The 17500-nt window shown below is 41.9% G+C and overlaps 1 protein-coding gene across 2 annotated transcripts in view; it reads left to right on the top strand.

Moving 5' to 3' along the window:
• Positions 1–5627: 5627 nt before the first annotated feature.
• LOC111976056 (aryl hydrocarbon receptor) overlaps positions 5628–17500 on the top strand; it is a 49426-nt gene continuing 37553 nt past the window's right edge. Inside the window, exons 1-2 of one of the 2 annotated variants that reach the window (XM_024004791.1) lie at positions 5628–6353; positions 7801–7988. In XM_024004791.1, coding sequence (XP_023860559.1) covers positions 6313–6353; positions 7801–7988 — 229 coding nt within the window. In that variant the 5' untranslated portion in view covers positions 5628–6312. The remainder of the gene's footprint in view (positions 6354–7800; positions 7989–17500) is intronic. The other variant, XM_024004782.2, reaches the window with a different exon arrangement.

Here is a 17500-nt window from a genome sequence, read left to right as displayed (position 1 = left end):
TGTGGCTACGGTTAGAGTTAAGGTTAGGGTTAAGTTTAAAATACAATTTTAAGAAGATAGATTTTAGAAATAGGCGGGGTTTGGGACATTGTGGCCGTAGTGATGACCTGTGCTTAGAGCTAAAACAGATCTAGACTGAGCTAGAGGAAAGTTAGGACCCAAACTGTGGCGCCCAACAGATTCCTTAAATGCTCTGACAAACAGACAGACCACCAATGCTTTAAATACACCGATGTTAAATCAACTGTAACTGAAGGTGTTCCTGAATAAATAAAAAAATCTAAGCAAATGTTACCATTGACATTAAAACAAATTAAATTAGATAATATCTGTTACAACCATAAACAGACATGAAAGAACCTGGCCCTATTGATGAATGCCAAACTTCAATCACTCACAGACAAGTACTGTATCTGCCAATAAATGATACCTCTTTGCACCATTCGCATTATGACATCATTATCACCTCTCAACCCCACCCTGCCCATCCAAAATCCCTCTTTCTGGATCTGCATCAGTTGAACTTGCCCCGAAACCACTTCTATCCTCAATCAGTGAATTAGTCTTGGTATGGTTTTATAATGATGGGATCAGGGCTGTTGCGCTGTGGCAGGCAGAGATCAGAGAGACAGAGACGGCTGGGTTTGATGAGGTTTCCATACCCCTGCAGCCACAGGTTGGCACACAGCAATGTCAATTATACCCTACAAGGGCCATGCTGCCCAGCCCAGCCCGCAGGCACAACTCACATAAAAGCCCTGGCGCAGACTCTGACTATTACTTAGTCATTAATCATAGAGAGAGAGAGAGAGAGAGAGAGAGAGAGAGAGAGAGAGTGGGCATTGTTCACAAACAGACTCCCCTGATTCACTGAGTCACTTTAGGACATTAGAAGTTTCACTGTACGTTTTCTTCTCATTCATCTTCTTATTTACTTGTGTACATTGAGGGATGTGCACTCAAAGGAACAGACAGTACAGGGTTCCTGTATGTTAACAATCACACATACACAGTGCATGGATACACGGGGTTACATGTACTATAGTATTTTTACCAAAGTATCCCAAGAACTACAGAAATAAATGTCCCACATTTGATTATCTAAGATTAATTTGCTCCAGCAGAGCAAATGGGTTGTTTGAAGGGAACTCGAGCTACCCCTAAAGAAAACTCCAGTGCTTTACTTAAATAAAAGGATTAAGGCAAAGGAAAACAGAGAAATCCAATTTTACAATCAGCTGTGAATAATATTATATTCGCACGCAAGCTATTTTATGTTTTCCAACCCCTCATCAGGAATTCTCTCTTTTTTCTATTTTCTTTACATTGGATTTCGCTAGTTTTGGAGAGTGTACAAGAAAGAAAAAAAAGATTTCAAAACGTTTTTAAGAGTTGTGGTTTTGAAAGTGATAATTTTTCTACTGCAGCTGCATTCCCTGCGGATATCATTGGGTTTGGGGAAATGTAAGACGTGATTTCACATCTGAATTTCTAAAGGTTTTCAATGGCTTAATGTCTTGAACAAAATGCTCTCCTGCTGATTCAGCATGTTGCATGTCTCCGTTTATGAATATGGGATAATCTATGGTTACAGAACACGTGCTCTTTACAAGATTTGGGAATAAGAACTGCAGGAGGCTAGACTTCATCTAGTGAAGTGTTGTCTTTCTTATAGAAACAGTCATAAATTTGAAATTGTGTGCATTTATTCAACGGGTTGGTCTAATCCTGAATGCTGATTGGCTAAAACCGCATTCCAGCCGGTGTCTATTCCACAAATTGCCACCAGCTAAATCTATGAGATTAAAATGCCTATTTAACGTTACTCTGTTCCATCTGACTGTCGGGAGTCGGGTGGAGACAGACAGGCAGCGTTTCTCAACCAGTTGAAATCATGAATGAGCTGTCATAATTTTTATGGATATATACAAAGAAATGTCAATTGAAAGAAGGTCAAACGAAACGAAGTGCAGCTAGTTTTCCGTCTTTCCAGCTTCAGTTTGATGTGATTGTGTAAACTGTGTTGTTGGCTAGCTCCTCTGAACAGTGTCCTGACAAGTGAGCACATTTTCTATGCCAGGCGAACTCGCGCATCATTAGCTCATTGTTATGGATGTATCCAAATAAATGTCTAGAAAATAGCTTAAACAAACGCAAATGCAGCTACTTTGCTGTTATTCTGGCTGCACTTTCTGACGTGACTGTAAATTAGTCGTGGTTGGCTAGTCAGCAAGCAAGGGATAAGAACGTTGCCAGACAGTATGGCAATGGCACATTTAGAACGAATGACTTGGGTCGCTCGCGTCCATAGATAAGGAACAAAACTGGATCGCGTCTCTAGCAACCGAACTGATAAAAAGAACAACCAGCCGGCTTGGGCAATAACCCTAGATTCACTGTTTTCTCGGGCATTATCACTTACATGGAGAACAGAATTAATATAGTAAAATCTAACAGATAAAGTTATTTTTTCTAATAAAATATCAATTGTGCAATGGAGACAAGTCACACAATTTAAAAGGAGAACCAACTATTTGAAATAGTTTTCTACTCGAATTCCAGTGGGTTTTGACAATGCAAGTGGTCCTTTGTAGCTTAGTTGGTAGAGCATGGCACTTGTAAAGTGTGGGTTTGATTCCCGGGGCCACCCATATGTAAAATCTATGCACGCATGACTGTTAGTCGCTTTGTATAAAAGTGTCTGCTAAATGGCATAATCATTATATACATTGGAAATCCCACTTGTTCCGCTTCATTTGGGTGTTCGCTCACTCAGACAGAGATTTTATAACACTTTTATAAGGTAACACATTTGCAATCATTATATAACATTCAAAAGATCTTCATGAATGTTTATAATGCAGTGCTCATGAGGGTATTATACATTGCTTATGAATCTATTACAGTGCAATGATCCCAGCCTAGGTAAGTGCATTACAATCACTTCCAAGTGAGTAAAGTATCTTGGGACTGTGGCTAGCGGTGCAACCAGAAGGCTGGAAGTTCATTTCTCTTGGGAAGCTAAAAGATAGTCCACATAAATGTAATTATTAGGACCTTTATACTCACCAGATTTACCAGATCTCTACGTACTCTGTAGATACATCATAGGTTCACCCCCAAAACCAATTCTTCCTTTGGACGCCTCTCCTTCCAGTTCTCTGCTGCCAATGACTGGAACGAACTACAAAAATCTCTGAAACTGGAAACACCTATCTCCCTCACTAGCTTTAAGCACCAGCTGTCAGAGCAGCTCATAGATTACTGCACCTGTACATAACCCATCTACAATTTAGCCCAAACAACTACCTCTTTACCTACTGTATTTATTTATTAATTTATTTTGCTCCTTTGCACCCCATTATTTCTGTCTCTACTTTGCACTTTCTTCCACTGCAAACCAACCATTCCAGTGTTTTTTAGTTTTTTATTTTACTTGCTGTGTTGTACTCACTTCGCCTCCATGGCCTTTTATATTTTTATTTATTTATACATATATTTGTTTGCCTTCACCTCCCTTATCTCACCTCACTTGCTCACATTGTATATAGACTTATTTATTTTTTTCACTGTATTAGTGACTATATGTTTGTTTTACTCCATGTGTAACTATGTGTTGTTGTATGTGTCGAACTGCTTTGCTTTATCTTGGCCAGGTCGCAATTGTAAATGAGAACGTGTTCTCAATTTGCCTACCTGGTTAAATAAAGGTTAAATAAAATAAATAGGTCATTTATAAATATATCTGTACAAAGCCAGTGTCTACCATTTTGCAGTAGCTTGGTGGTAGTTTAACTAAATTCAAATCTAAGTAGTGTTTTCAGTTGTTAATATTTTTTTTGTTGCCATGTAACAGTCTATCTAACTACTGGAACTAAGCACTACTTGTTTTTGCAAAAAATACAATAAAATAGGTGTGAAGTAGGCAATCATTTCGTTTTGGGCATCAGACCTGCCTAATTCTCACTTGAAACATCATTCTTGTGTTTAATAAGCTATATGACTCCAAAGTGATCTATTTTTGCAATTTGTAGTCTATGACTTTTCGGATTTACATATGATAATTTTTCACAAAGTAGTTTGGATGTAGTAATGTTGACCATTATGAACCATTCACAGCTTTGGAATAAGGTGCAGAGCAGACAGAAAATCACAAATTTGACACCTCCCTCAGACACAATAACACATTGAGTATTGTATTCGCTACCAAGTGTACTCACTTAGCCAAAAAGCCCTTTGCGGTTTGCACAAAAAAGAGAGACACAGCTTGAATTTTTTTCTTTGGTCCTGCTGGGATCTGAGTGAGCATGGAAAACACATTCACAGCTGTGGTAGTGAAGAGAGGAGGAGAGAAGGGGAAAGGAGGTGATGGCCCCTGGGACTGGTTGTGTCTAAACAAACACACAACCCCTCTCATGGCAGAAACACTCATCATGGCCCATGGGATTTCTGCTATCCATTTGGCTTGGTGTTGTGTTTCAGAGCAAACAAACAAATTAACCGACAAACAACTAAACAAAACTGCCTGGTCCCCACTCATTGAATAGAAGAAAAGTCAAAGCAGGGAAGATGAACAATGCCATCAGTCATCATATTTGGTCTGCTCTGAGCAGTGGTGGGACTGACAGTTGACATTTTGAAATGCTAGTGAGAATTGCGGGTTGGTTGTAGTTGATATTTATTTTTTATAGTATAAGTGGTTTCCAACAACAAACAAAATGTCCCAAACCATACCCATTTTGTACTATTTTCATCTCGTTTAGCATATTATGTACACTGCTTCATTTTTGGTACACTACACAGAATGCATAATTCCCCAAAAGCCATGAAAAAAATCATAAACAACATATTTGTGGTGCAGGCTCAATGATATGTATGGTGAGCTACCAGCCACTAACTATGTGTTGTACTGAGAAACAAAAGGCTCTGCTCTACATACATGATTCTATATGTGTCTCTCTCATCTTCACGCAGCACAGGATATATAGGCCCTGCTCTCTCAGCATCGGGATCGCCAGTCACATGACTCCATGTATGCATTATCATAGTTTTATTTTGTGAAAGCATTCACTTGAGCCTGCCTGTGTACATTTTGTTAAGATTATGAGAAGCTCAGCTGCTTTCCAACAGTAATAGATTTTATTAGGCCTTGACCTAGACAGACACAGTTCCGAGCAAACTATTTCAAGCATGCCTATAAATGAAAACAAAAAAAGTAATCAGATGAATCATGAATTTATATGCAAAGAGGTAGGCCTATGTTTGAATTTTGTAACATATCAGCAGGTATGTAAACATTTTTATGAATCAAATGTATGCTATGGCACAAAAGTGTAGAAATGTGGACACATTCTTTTTTTATTGCATTGCATCTCAACACCATGGCTATGCTAAATCATGAATTTAGAATAGCATGGTTTCATTATTTAAAAGTCTAACCTCTGACCCAAATACAGCAAAGGCCACTTAGGCTCAACATTAACCGCTACTCTCTCATCTCCACTCTGATTGGACGAAACAGGCCGCTCAGGAACGCGCAAACATTGACGTGGTTGCTTGTGTTTCCAGGAGATTTTCTCATGATGCACCCGCAGACCTCTCTTGCTTGCCTAATGTCTATTGCGCGTGCCCGCCTAAATCTGTGCCCCGGACCCTGGCAGGGTGATGCGCGTGCCCGAAACTGACTCGATAATTGGAAATAGCGGAAGTTTAGCATAGGACTAATATACAATATATACAATATCCTAACAACGTTGTTCGATTATTATCAGTGTAAAATATGAAAAAAATTGCCTGGGAAATCATTGGAAAGGTGCATAGAAGGTGCATGGAAGAGGATTAAGCCTTCCTAAACGCACTGGCACTGCACATCAAGATCACCATTCCGCTAGACGAGGAGAATAATTACTTTGGTTGTATATTGGTTTGAAGCATTGTTTTGCAGGCCAATTAACCTTGTCGATGGATTATAAACAGCATTGCAACTTTAATACATTTTATCAATTTTAACGGAGGCAGTCTGGATGGCAATCTGAGCGCGCAACGATGCCATGCATCACCATGCATTTATAGACATTTGAATTATTCTCCCATCTCTGGATCAGCGCACAGTTAAATGAGAAAATATAAACTAAAAGTAGCACTGTTTGTTGTTTTTCGTTTAGATGTGGTTGGCCTCTCGCTAATGTGTTTACGTTCTTCATCTGAAGGATTAGTATAACAACATTTCTTGTGGGCTATATGTAGCTCGAAGGCAACTGTTCGCTAATATCATTTTTGGGAGATTCATCGGGCTTGCAATACAGCCACATCATGTATGCTGGACGTAAAAGGAGAAAACCAGTCCAGAGAGCGTAAGTACATCGTATTTCTATGAATTGAAAGGTATTTTTGCAAACAGAAATAGCGTAATGTTCTTAAGCCCTGCACCCATACCAGCTATCCTCTTTTAGCGCCCGTTGTAAGTAGGCCATCCATGACAGCTCGAAATAGATGTCAATTTGTCATCAATTGTGCAAACTTAAATAGCATATTTTAACCTGAGTTAAATTGATAAGTGGATGGCGCACGACAGGACAAATCAACTACTTCTAGTGCGCCCTACAGGGCAGTGTCAGAAAGGCCTCGACCAGGCACTCACATTGTATAGCAGTTTATTTGACTATACGAGTATTAATTTGTTACAGAATATATAGGCTACCATAAATCAATAGTACAACATTTTCTGGATATCAAATGTGATCGTAATTCGATATTTAATTCGATTTCCCAGTAAGCTTAAAGTAGCATGCTCGCGAACGTTTCACTTGTCTTCCTAAATTATTGTTTTTGCATTTGTTATTTTGTTATCACGTGTAGTCTACATTTACTTTTAACTTCATTGCATTATTTTTTATGTTTTAACCAAAGTCTATAACGAAGTCTTTAACTGTAAACATTGCATTTTGAAATAACGTGTTTACATCCACTTTAATGATGCAATTCTACCACAGCTGCAAATATGCTGCGCGATTTTATGTCAACACTACCTTCCGTTGGTTCTGGGTAAAAATGTTTGATGGAAACAAATGGGACAATGTCCAATGTTTGTGATGGAGGTACAGGTGCATAAGGCAAGCACTTTCAGATATTTAAGAGCAATTGCACCTTGCACCTGCTGGAATTCCTCACTGAAATAGAACCATTCCTGCGTCAAAATGCACTGTGCAAATTCATACAACAAATGGCTTTTTGCTATTATTGCATTTCCATTTATAGCCTGTGTATTATTATTTTTGAAATAGGCCTATTTAGTAATTTACTAATTTAATACGGAAAATTGGCCTAACATGAATATAGTCCTAACATCTGTTTACATACATACGTCTTTGTTGAAGCAACATTGTTTGTTGTGAGTGGAGAATGTGTTGCTGTTCATGGTACAATGCCTGCAGTGCATTCAATGCTCTGGGGGCATTTATTGAAATTATTTGTTAAAGCATGAGTGGGTTGTTGGAGCACTATACATGATAACTCAAAGTGTATTAATTAACAATAAAAACCATTTTGTCATTCACACAAGGAAATTCATGTTTTTGTATTTTCCTTATGTGTTTTCATCATTTTAATGTTTCTCTAAAACATTTTTTTGAATTATTTGAATGATTTATTTATTTCTACAAAATGATAATTTGTAAAAAAAATATTGATATTGGTAATAATTTTTAATAATGAACAACAATAATTATAATTTATCAGAAGACCTACCTATAATTTTCTGTAAAAATATTACGTTTAAATGAATGGTTTCTTCTCTCTCAGGGTGAAACAGCCCCCATCAGAGGGGGCCAAGTCGAACCCCTCCAAGCGCCACCGGGACCGTCTAAATGGAGAGCTGGAGAGGCTGGCCAGCCTCCTGCCCTTCCCAGAGGAGGTCACCACCAGCCTGGACAAACTCTCCATCCTCCGCCTAAGTGTCAGCTACCTCCGAGCCAAGAACTTCTTCACTGGTAAGAAGTAGTCCACAAAGAATGCCCTTATTGCTCTTGAACTATTGATTGAATAGGGCCCTTAGTTTGAGGTCCTCAATCGAGTGCTTCCTGAAATGTAGTGCTTTCTGTGTAGACATAAGGATGCTCCTTGGATACAAACAGGGGGCCACTGATCCCTCACTTTGTACAGAACAAGGGCGCGTTACCATAGCACAGGGCTACTACAGTATGTAGCTAAAGCCTATCCTAAAAATATGCTCTACTTAAACAGCATCAGAGCAGAAAGCTGACAGAGCAGTTAGCCTGAGCCCCTTTCAGCATCCCTGTGCTGCCTTGCTGTCTTGCCTGTACACTAAGTAGTTGAACAGAGCAGTAATTGCTGTGCATCGTCGTGGGAAGCACTGTGTGGAGCCACTGTGACTTTCTAAACCTCCCCATTCATGCTCCCATCCCTAGAACTGTTATGAAGATGTCAAAACAATAAAGCTCCTGAGTCTCTCATGTGGCCTGTGTTTCCCGATGCCTTCAAAGCACATATCAGCTGTGATGTGGAAGGAAAGAGCCCCAGCCGGAGCAGCAGCCAGCACATTATTTCATCCTGGAGAAGAAGAAGGGGCCTCAATATTTCATAGAGGCCCGTGACTCTGCCTGTATTTGGAGTTAAGGATGGAAGAGAAAGCAGGGGCTCCATTAAAAACCGAGAAGTGTGTGTGAGGGAACAAAAGAATTGCATGCAAGGAGGATGGATTTGTATTTTTTCTCTCCTATGTTGTGAGGGAAAGACACTGTTATTTTAGGCAGTGATCTTTTAAAGAGAATGCTGCAATGCGGGCGTTGGATGTACTCGAAGCATTAATAATTGAGAGAAACCTCAGAGTTTAAAGAATTTATGAAATGGAGGAAGAGCAATGTTTGTTTAAGAGTGTAGCTTTTTGAAATGGCTGTTTGGGGTGAGACGGACGGGATCCAAGGCTCGTGATACCAGTGTGTTGGGGGGAGATATTGCAAATGCGTAGTTTTACCGGTGTGAAGGGAGGGGGATGCCTTAAGTGCACATGTACAAATACTTTGCCGAGAGGGTTGGAGATGCCCTAAGGCAGGGTTTCCCAAACTCAGTCCTCGGGACCCCAAACGGGGGAATGTTTTGTTTTTTTGCCCTAACACTACACAGCTGATTCAAATAATCAACTTATCATCAAGCTTTGATAATTTGAATCAGCTGTGTAGTGGTTAGGGCAAGAACCAAAACATGCACCCCGTGGGGTCCCGAGGACCGAGTTTGGGAAACGCTGCCCGAAGGGGTGGGAGGGGGGTGAATCCAGACCAGACCTTAGTTATGGGATTATATCATCTATCGCTTTAATCAGTTGAAAAAGCCATATGAAAGTATTCTTACCTTGGTAAATCTAGTCATTTCTCGGGTCATCGAGGGGTTGATTAATCTCTGAAATTGCTTGACTTTGCTTGAATATGAAACATCATGATAGGTGCACTATAGGTTAACTGATTATTGTATTAGCGGTCTAACACGTCTTCAGCCTGTCAAAATATATTGTTGATATTGTATTTCAGCGTCACAGGCTAAAGCGTCCTGACAAGCCCTCTTATCTTTGTTGTGTAACTGCATTAGCGTAGTTCCTTCCTTGACAGTCAGTGATTCATTGCCGGTGTTCATGAAGTACATGACGAGAGAGTGAACCTTAACCTGCAGCCTTATCAACAGCATCAGCCGATCATGGCCCTTGCCTGCCTGCTTACCTGCCTGCCTGCAGGCCCATAGTCTCTCGCTATGTGTCTGTGTGTCTGTGTCCCACCATAATTTGTTGTATGTAAACAGACCAAATGCTGCTCTGTGTGCTGGGTTTAGGGTGGGTGGTTTATGGAGAGTTGGTTTAGCTCTTCGTTACCATCCATGCGTCTGTATGGTGGCTAGTAGTCCATGTAGCCATCACCATCATTACCCAACTAATTGCTGTTAATGAATGAAGTCTACCTGCAGTTAATGCTGTGTAGTGTTGGTTTAGTAACAACCGGAGTGAACTAGCATTGTGCTATGGTAGGGACGCCATGTTCTGTATTTTTCTTTAATACCTCAGATGCCCTCTGTTGTATTTTGTTTATCTCGGCAGCAGGATGTGTGTGTTGTACCATAGTTCAATGTTGTTGCTGTGTGTGTAATTAAATGTCTTGTACAAGTTGAACAAAGCCTAGCAGAGCCCGTATAATCCGTCCGACAGTATTATCCATCCCAGCTGCCTCCTCTCACCCTTGTCTTTAGGCCTTCTTGCATCCCTCCTCTTCCAGCCTTAAAGGCAAAGTGCTGTCATAATGCAGTTTCTCCTGTTTTGTATCATATTGTACAACAGCTGATGAAACTAACAATGTAAAAGTGTTAAAAAATGTGATCAGTGTTAGTTTCTTGTTGAAAATGCAATATACACAGGACTTTCTAAGCAGCAGATTTGCATGAGCGGGAGTTTCAGCTTTCCATGGTGACAATACCATGCAGTAAATTGGTTAATAGACCAATAACAACGAGAGTTCCAAACCTCGCTGCCAATAACAGCTTGTTTTCAGTTTTCCCCTCACCACTCAAACCATCCCCAGGCAGTCCTAGCAAAATACTTGCTTGAGAAATAGTTTTTTGCTAAAAAGCAATTTTCTTCCCATTTTAATGGAACTCTATTACAGTATGGTACTTAATTGTTACCCCAAAATGATTTGATATTGATATAAAAACAGCTGCTTTCGGCCTTTAAGGAATAAGAGCAGGAGTGCCTAAAACCTAAAGCACCACCAGTAAATACCAAATGATTCTGTGTACAGTATGCATAGGCATTTCTCCCCTATAGACTAGGCCACAGCTTCTCTCACAGCTGTTGTTTGCATTTTTGATGGACTGGATGTGAAAATATTTGATGGTACATTAGGCAGCATTTGGTTTGGTCCATGCTAATGTCTCAGATAAAGACAGTACTCTGTCTTGTTCCAAATTAAAAATGTTATGTTCTGGGTGCTTAAGGGACCACACATACCGCACCAAATGTTGATCTGCCGTTGATCTGCCGTTCATTCGAGGTGGTGTGTTTTATGGATGACCTGCTGGTGGACGTCTCACTGACAACATTTTCCCACGATTCTACATGTAGAATCAGTTTGTGCTCGGTTTGCAAATTACAGCCAGTACTCTGTTCAGAGACGCTAAGTACCTTCGGCCGGCAAACGCTACCGGTGTGTCCGAGCCCTAAGTAGATTCCTTCTATCCTGTAACTGGACCAGGCGGGTGGCTACCCAGAGAGGCCTTGCCCCCTGTGCTTAGCTGGTTACAACTAGAGCAAACAACAATTCACTCCCAGGATTACCCGTACCCAGAATCTACACAACACAACCACCAGGGGCAGGGGCAGGTGTAATTTCATCACAGCGAAACATGGGAGGTTATAACATCCTAGTCTCAGATGGAAGGCAGCTTGGTGGTGTCTGTGTCCCAAATGGCACCCTATTCCCTATAGACTGGGCCCTATGGACCCTGGTCAAAGGTTGTGCACTATACATGGAATAGGGTGCCATTGGGGTGTCATCTCTGTGACTCCGGGTCCATGTGACACACCATTGTAGCCTCAGGTAATTTGGATTGTGTTTGAATGTCAACGTGTCCATTTAGAATGTGTTTCTGTATATTGTGTCATGCACGCACCCGTCAACTGCTGTTGATGGTAATATATTCTGCTAGATATTTACTGTAGCGTAAACACTAATGTAATACTGTCTTAGTTTTGCTGGTGGCTTTGTAAGTTTTCTTTTTCATTGATATTTCACCCTTGAGAATCAATGATATGCTTATTAGTCTGCTATTGTGCAATCTCCAACCCCCCCTCCTCCCATCCCCTGTCCCCGTTTGTGTTTGTGTGTGTGTGCGTGTGTGTGCACATGAGTCAGCATGTCAGCTGCAATTCCACTCCCAAGTCTCCCTATATGTGGAATAGGGGAGGAAGTCATTCTGACATACATTAACAGGCACACATACTGGAGTCTCACACACACTATGGCTTCCCGCTGCTGTTATAAGAATGCAGCAATTAGAACTGTGTGTAAAGCTGTATAGCTTGTCTGAAAGAAGCCCTCTCAGAGCTCTGGCTCTGGGCTGTAATATGTTGTCAGTGTTTCCTCTGTTAATGGACCACTCCCGCTGTGATGGAGGTCCCCACACTAACAACCACAGACAAGCCAAGCTCCAGTTGTGTTTCTCTCTGGCTCGCTGTACTGTAGCACGGTGCAGCTCTTCATCCTGCCTGGCAGTCAGATGATGAACAAAAATGAGTACACAAATCAAATGCACTCATAATATTTTGAGCGGTGTAAATGTGAAAGCCCTTCATTTAGAAGGTATAATTAGAAGGCTGAACTGGAAGGCTGAATAACTCTGTTGACATAAACCCAAGTGCATCGACCTCCAGCTTTATAAATAGACATCCGCGTTTTGTATGACACTATTTCACATAAGTACAACACAATGAAAATACACTTGCCCTAAATTTGTAACAACCATCTTTTCTTTCATTCCGTTGTTCCAACAAAGATGCCTCGGGGCCCCATGGGAGCGAGGTATGGCCCTTCTATTGTGAGTTGTTTTGTTGTAAAGACAGAGGGGTGAAAAGGGCCACCATGTCACCACGCGTTTCTCCTGCGAGGTGGGAAGTGGCCAGGCCCTCAGATAACTTAACTTATCCAATAAGAGCACTCATGGGATTCCTGGAAAAGCTGAGTTTACTTGCAAATTAACCAGGAGGCAGGATTTCCCTTTATTTTCATTCTTCCCCCTGTTCATTTGCTTTCTGTTGCGGAACGTCCGCATCCTTAGGTAGCTGATCAAATCAAATCAAATTGTATTAGTCACATGCGCCGAATACAACAGGTGTAGACCTTACAGTGAAATGCTTACTTATGAGCCCCTAACCAACAGTGCAGTTTCAAAAAATACGGATAAGAATAAGAGATAAAAGTAACAAGTAATTAAGAGTGGCAGTAAAAAATTAAATAACAATATATAAAGGGGGGTACAGAGTCAATGTGTGGGGGCACCAGTTAGTGGAGGTAGTATGTACATGTAGGTAGAGTTAATTAAAGTGACCTAGTCATAGATGACAACAGAGAGTGGCAGTGGTGTGGAGAGGGGGGGGGGTGCAAATAGTCTGGGTAGCCATTTGACTAGATGTTCAGGAGTCTTATGGCTTGCGGGTAGAAGCTGTTTAGAAGCCTCTTGGACCTATACTTGGCGCTCCGGTACCGCTTGCCGTGTGGTAGCAGAGAGAACAGTCTATGACTAGGGTGGCTGGAGTCTTTGACAATTTTTAGGGCCTTCCTCTGACACTGCCTAGTATAGAGGTCCTGGGTGGCAGGAATCTTGGCCCCAGTGATGCCAATTCCCTCTGTAGTGGCTTGCGGTCAGAGGCTGAGCAGTTACCATACCAGGCTGTGATGCAACCAGTCAGGATGCTCTCATGGTGCAGCTGTAGCGCCTTTTGAGGATCTGAGGACCCGTGCCAAATCTTTTCAGTCTCCTGAGGGGGAATAGGTTTTGTCGTGCCCGCTTCACAACTGTCATTTTGTGCTTGGACCATGTTAGTTTGTTGGTGATGTGGACACCAAGGAACTTGATCAGTTCTACCACTGTTGTGTCATCGGCAAATTTAATGATGGTGTTGGAGTCGTGCCTGGCCGTGCAGTTATGATTGAACAGGGAGTACAGGAGGGGGCTGAGCACGCACCGCTGAGGAGCCCTTGTGTTGAGGATCAGCATGGCGGATGTGTTGTTACCTACCCTTACCGCCTGGGGGCGGCCCGTCAGGAAGTCCAGGAACCAGTTGCAGAGGGAGGTGTTTAGTCCCAGGGTCCTGAGCTTATTGATGAGCTTTGAGGGCACTATGGTGTTGAACGCTGAGCTGTAGTCAATGAATAGCATTCTCACATAGCTGTTCCTTTTGTCCAGGTGGGAAAGGGCAGTGTGGAGTGCAATAGAGACTGCATCATCTGTGGATCTGTTGGGGCGGTATGCAAATTGGAGTGGGTCTAGGGTTTCTGGGATGATGGTGTTGATGTGAGCCATGACCAGCCTTTCAAAGCACTTCATGGCTACAGACATGAATGCTACGTGTCGGTAGTCATTTAGGCAGGTTACCTTAGTGTTCTTGGGCACAGGCACTATGGTTGTCACGCTCGTCGTAATGTGGAAGAGAGGAGGACCAAGGCGCAGCGTGAAGTGAATACATTCTTCTATTTATTTAAGAAGAAAACCTAACCAAACTAATACAAACAACAAAACGAACGTGACGCTATATATAATAGTGCAGACACAAGCAACTAACACATAGACATAGACAAACCAGACATACAACAGAAGGCCCACTCAGATCACACCCTGACCAAACAAAACATAAAACATACAAAGCAAACTATGGTCAGGGCTTGACAATGGTGTTCTGCTTAAAACATGTTGATGTATTACAGACTCTGACAGGGAGAGGTTGAAAATGTCAGTGAAGACATTTAGCTAGTTGGTCAGCGCATGCTCGTAGTACTCGTCCTGGTAATCCGTCTGGCCCTGCGGCCTTGTGAATGTTGACCCGTCTAAGGTCTTACTCACATCGGCTGCGGAGAGCTTGATCACACAGTCTTCCGGTACAGCTGGTGCTCTCATGCATGTTTCAGAGTTATTTTCCTCGAAGCGAGCACAGAAGTAGTTTAGCTCGTGTGGTAGGCTTGTGTCACGGGCAGCTCTCGGCTGTACTTCCCTTTGTAGTCTGTAATGGTTTGCAGGCCCTGCCACATCCGACGAGCGTCAGAGCCAGTGTAGTACGACTCGATCTTAGTCCTGAATTGATGCTTTGCCTGTTTGATGGTTCGTCGGAGGGCATAGCGGGTTTTTGTATAAGCTTCCGGGTTACAGTCCTGCTCCTTGAAAGCGGCAGCTCTAGTCTTTAGCTCAGTGCGGATGCTGCCTGTATTCCATGGCTTCTGGTTGGGGTATGTACGTATGGTCACTGTGGGGACAACGTCATCAATGCACTTATTGATGAAGCCATTGACAGATGTGGTGTACTCCTCAATGCCATTGGAGGAATCCCAGAACATATTTCAGCCTGTGCTAGCGAAACAGTCCTGTAGCTTAGCATCTGTTTCATCTGACCATTTTTTTATTGATCTAGTAACTGGTTCTTCCTACTTTAATTTTTGCTTGCAAGCAAGAATCAGGAGGATGGAATTATGGTCAGATTTAACAAATGGAGGGTGAGGGAGAGCTTTGTATGCATCTCTATGCGTGGAGTATAGGTGGTCCAGAGTTCCTTTCCCTCTGGTTGCACATTTAACATGCTGATAGAAATTTGGTAAAACTGATTTAAGTTTCCCTGCATTAAAATCCCTGGCTACTAGGAGCACTGCCTCTGGGTGAGCGTTTTCTTGTTTGCTAATGGTGGAATACAGCTCATTCAATGCCATCTTAGTGCCAGCCTCTGACTGTGGTGGTATGTAAACAGTTACAAAGAATATAGATGAAAACTCTCTCGGTAGGTAATGTGGTCTGCAGCTTATTATGAAAAACACTACCTTAGGCGAACAATAGCTCGAGACTACCTCAGATATCGCGCACCAGCCGCTGTTCTATCCTGCCGGTACATCGTGTAATCCGGCCAGCTGTATGTTGATATTGTCGTCGTTAAGCCACGACTCCGTGAAGCATAAGATGTTACAGTTTTTAATGTCCCGTTGGTAGTTTAACCTCTCTTGGGTACGTGAGAGGTTAGCGTCCCACCTCTTCAACAGCCAGTGAAACTGCTGGGCGCCAAATTCAAGTACAGAAATACTCAGAAAACAAAACATATTTTACATAGGTTTAAAGATGAACTTCTTGTGAATCCAACCACGGTGTCAGATTGTAAAATGCTTTACGGCGAAAGCATACCTTAACGATTACTTGAGAACATAGCCCAGCAGACAAATCATTACAAACAGTAACCAGCCAAGTAGAACAGTTACACAAGTCAGAAATAGAGATAAAATTAATCCCTTACCTTTGATGATCTTCATATGGTTGCACTCAGCAGACATTCATTTACTCAATAAATGTTCCTTTTGTTCGATAAAGTCTCTTTATATCCAAAAACCTCAGTTTGTTCGCGCGTTTTCTTCAGTAATCCACAGGCTCAAACGCAGTCAAAACAGGCAGACAAAAAATCCAAATTGTATCCGTAAAGTTCATAGAAACATGTCAAACGATGTTTATATTCAATCCTCAGGTTGTTTTTAGCCTAAATAATCGATAATATTTCAACCGAACAATAACGTCGTCAATTTAAAAGGTAAACAAGAAAGGCACTCTCTCGGTCTCGCGCATGAAAAAGCTCTGTGACACTTTAGGGTCCACTCATTCAGACTGCTCTTACTTCCTCATTTTTCAGAATACAAGCCTGAAACAATTTCAAACGACTGTTGACGTCTAGTGGAAGGCATAGAAACTGCAATTTGAGTCCTGAGTCAATGGATACTGTAATGGCATTGAATAAAAAACTACAAAACAAAACAAAAAACTACTTCCTGAATGGATTTTTCTCAGGTCTTCGCCTGCCAAATCAGTTCTGTTATACTCACAGACACTATTTTAACAGTTTTGGAAACTTTAGAGTGTTTTCTATCCAAATCTACCAGTTATATCCATATCATATTGTAACGGCTCTCCTTCGGTGAGTGAGTAGACCAAGGCGCAGCGGGTGATGAATACATAATGACTTTATTGTAAGACGAAGACAGACACGAAATACACTTGACTAAATATACAAAATAACAAAACGAACTAGACAGACCTAAACTACGAACTTACATGAAACGAAGAACACATGAACAGGAACGACCGAATGAACGAGACGAGACAGTACCGTGTGGTGCAACAAACACAGACACAGCGACAATCACCCACAAACAAACAGTGAGAACAACCTACCTTAATATGACTCTCAATTAGAGGAAAACGCAAAACACCTGCCTCTAATTAAGAGCCATACCAGGCAACCCAAAACCAACATAGAAACAGCAAACATAGACTGCCCACCCAAAACTCACGCCCTGACCATCACACACATACAAAACAACAGAAAACAGGTCAGGAACGTGACACATATCTTCTGGGCCCGAGAAGCAGGCAGTTTAATTTGGGCATGCATTTCATCCAAAATTCCGAATGCTGCCCCCTACCCAAGAGAAGTTAATCTTCCCAATAACTCGTCCATTTTATTGTCCAGAGATTGCATGTTTGCTAGCAGAATTGAGGGGAGTGGGGGTTTATTCGATCGCCTCTGACTTCTCAGGAGGCAGCCCGCCCTCCGGCCTCTCTTTCTCCGCCTCCTCTTCACGCAGATCACTGGGGTCGGGGCCTGTTCCCAAGGGAATTGTATATCCTCCGCCTCGGGCTCGTCAGAGTCGTGAAAGAAGAAAAAGGATTCTGCTACTCCGTGGTGAGTAATCGCAGTCCTGATGTC

The sequence above is a fragment of the Salvelinus sp. IW2-2015 genome, linkage group LG2, assembly GCF_002910315.2.
Source record: "Salvelinus sp. IW2-2015 linkage group LG2, ASM291031v2, whole genome shotgun sequence".
NCBI lineage: Eukaryota > Metazoa > Chordata > Actinopteri > Salmoniformes > Salmonidae > Salvelinus > Salvelinus sp. IW2-2015.
The sequence above is the reverse complement of the archived record's forward strand: the minus strand, read 5'-3'. Positions and strand labels throughout refer to the sequence as shown.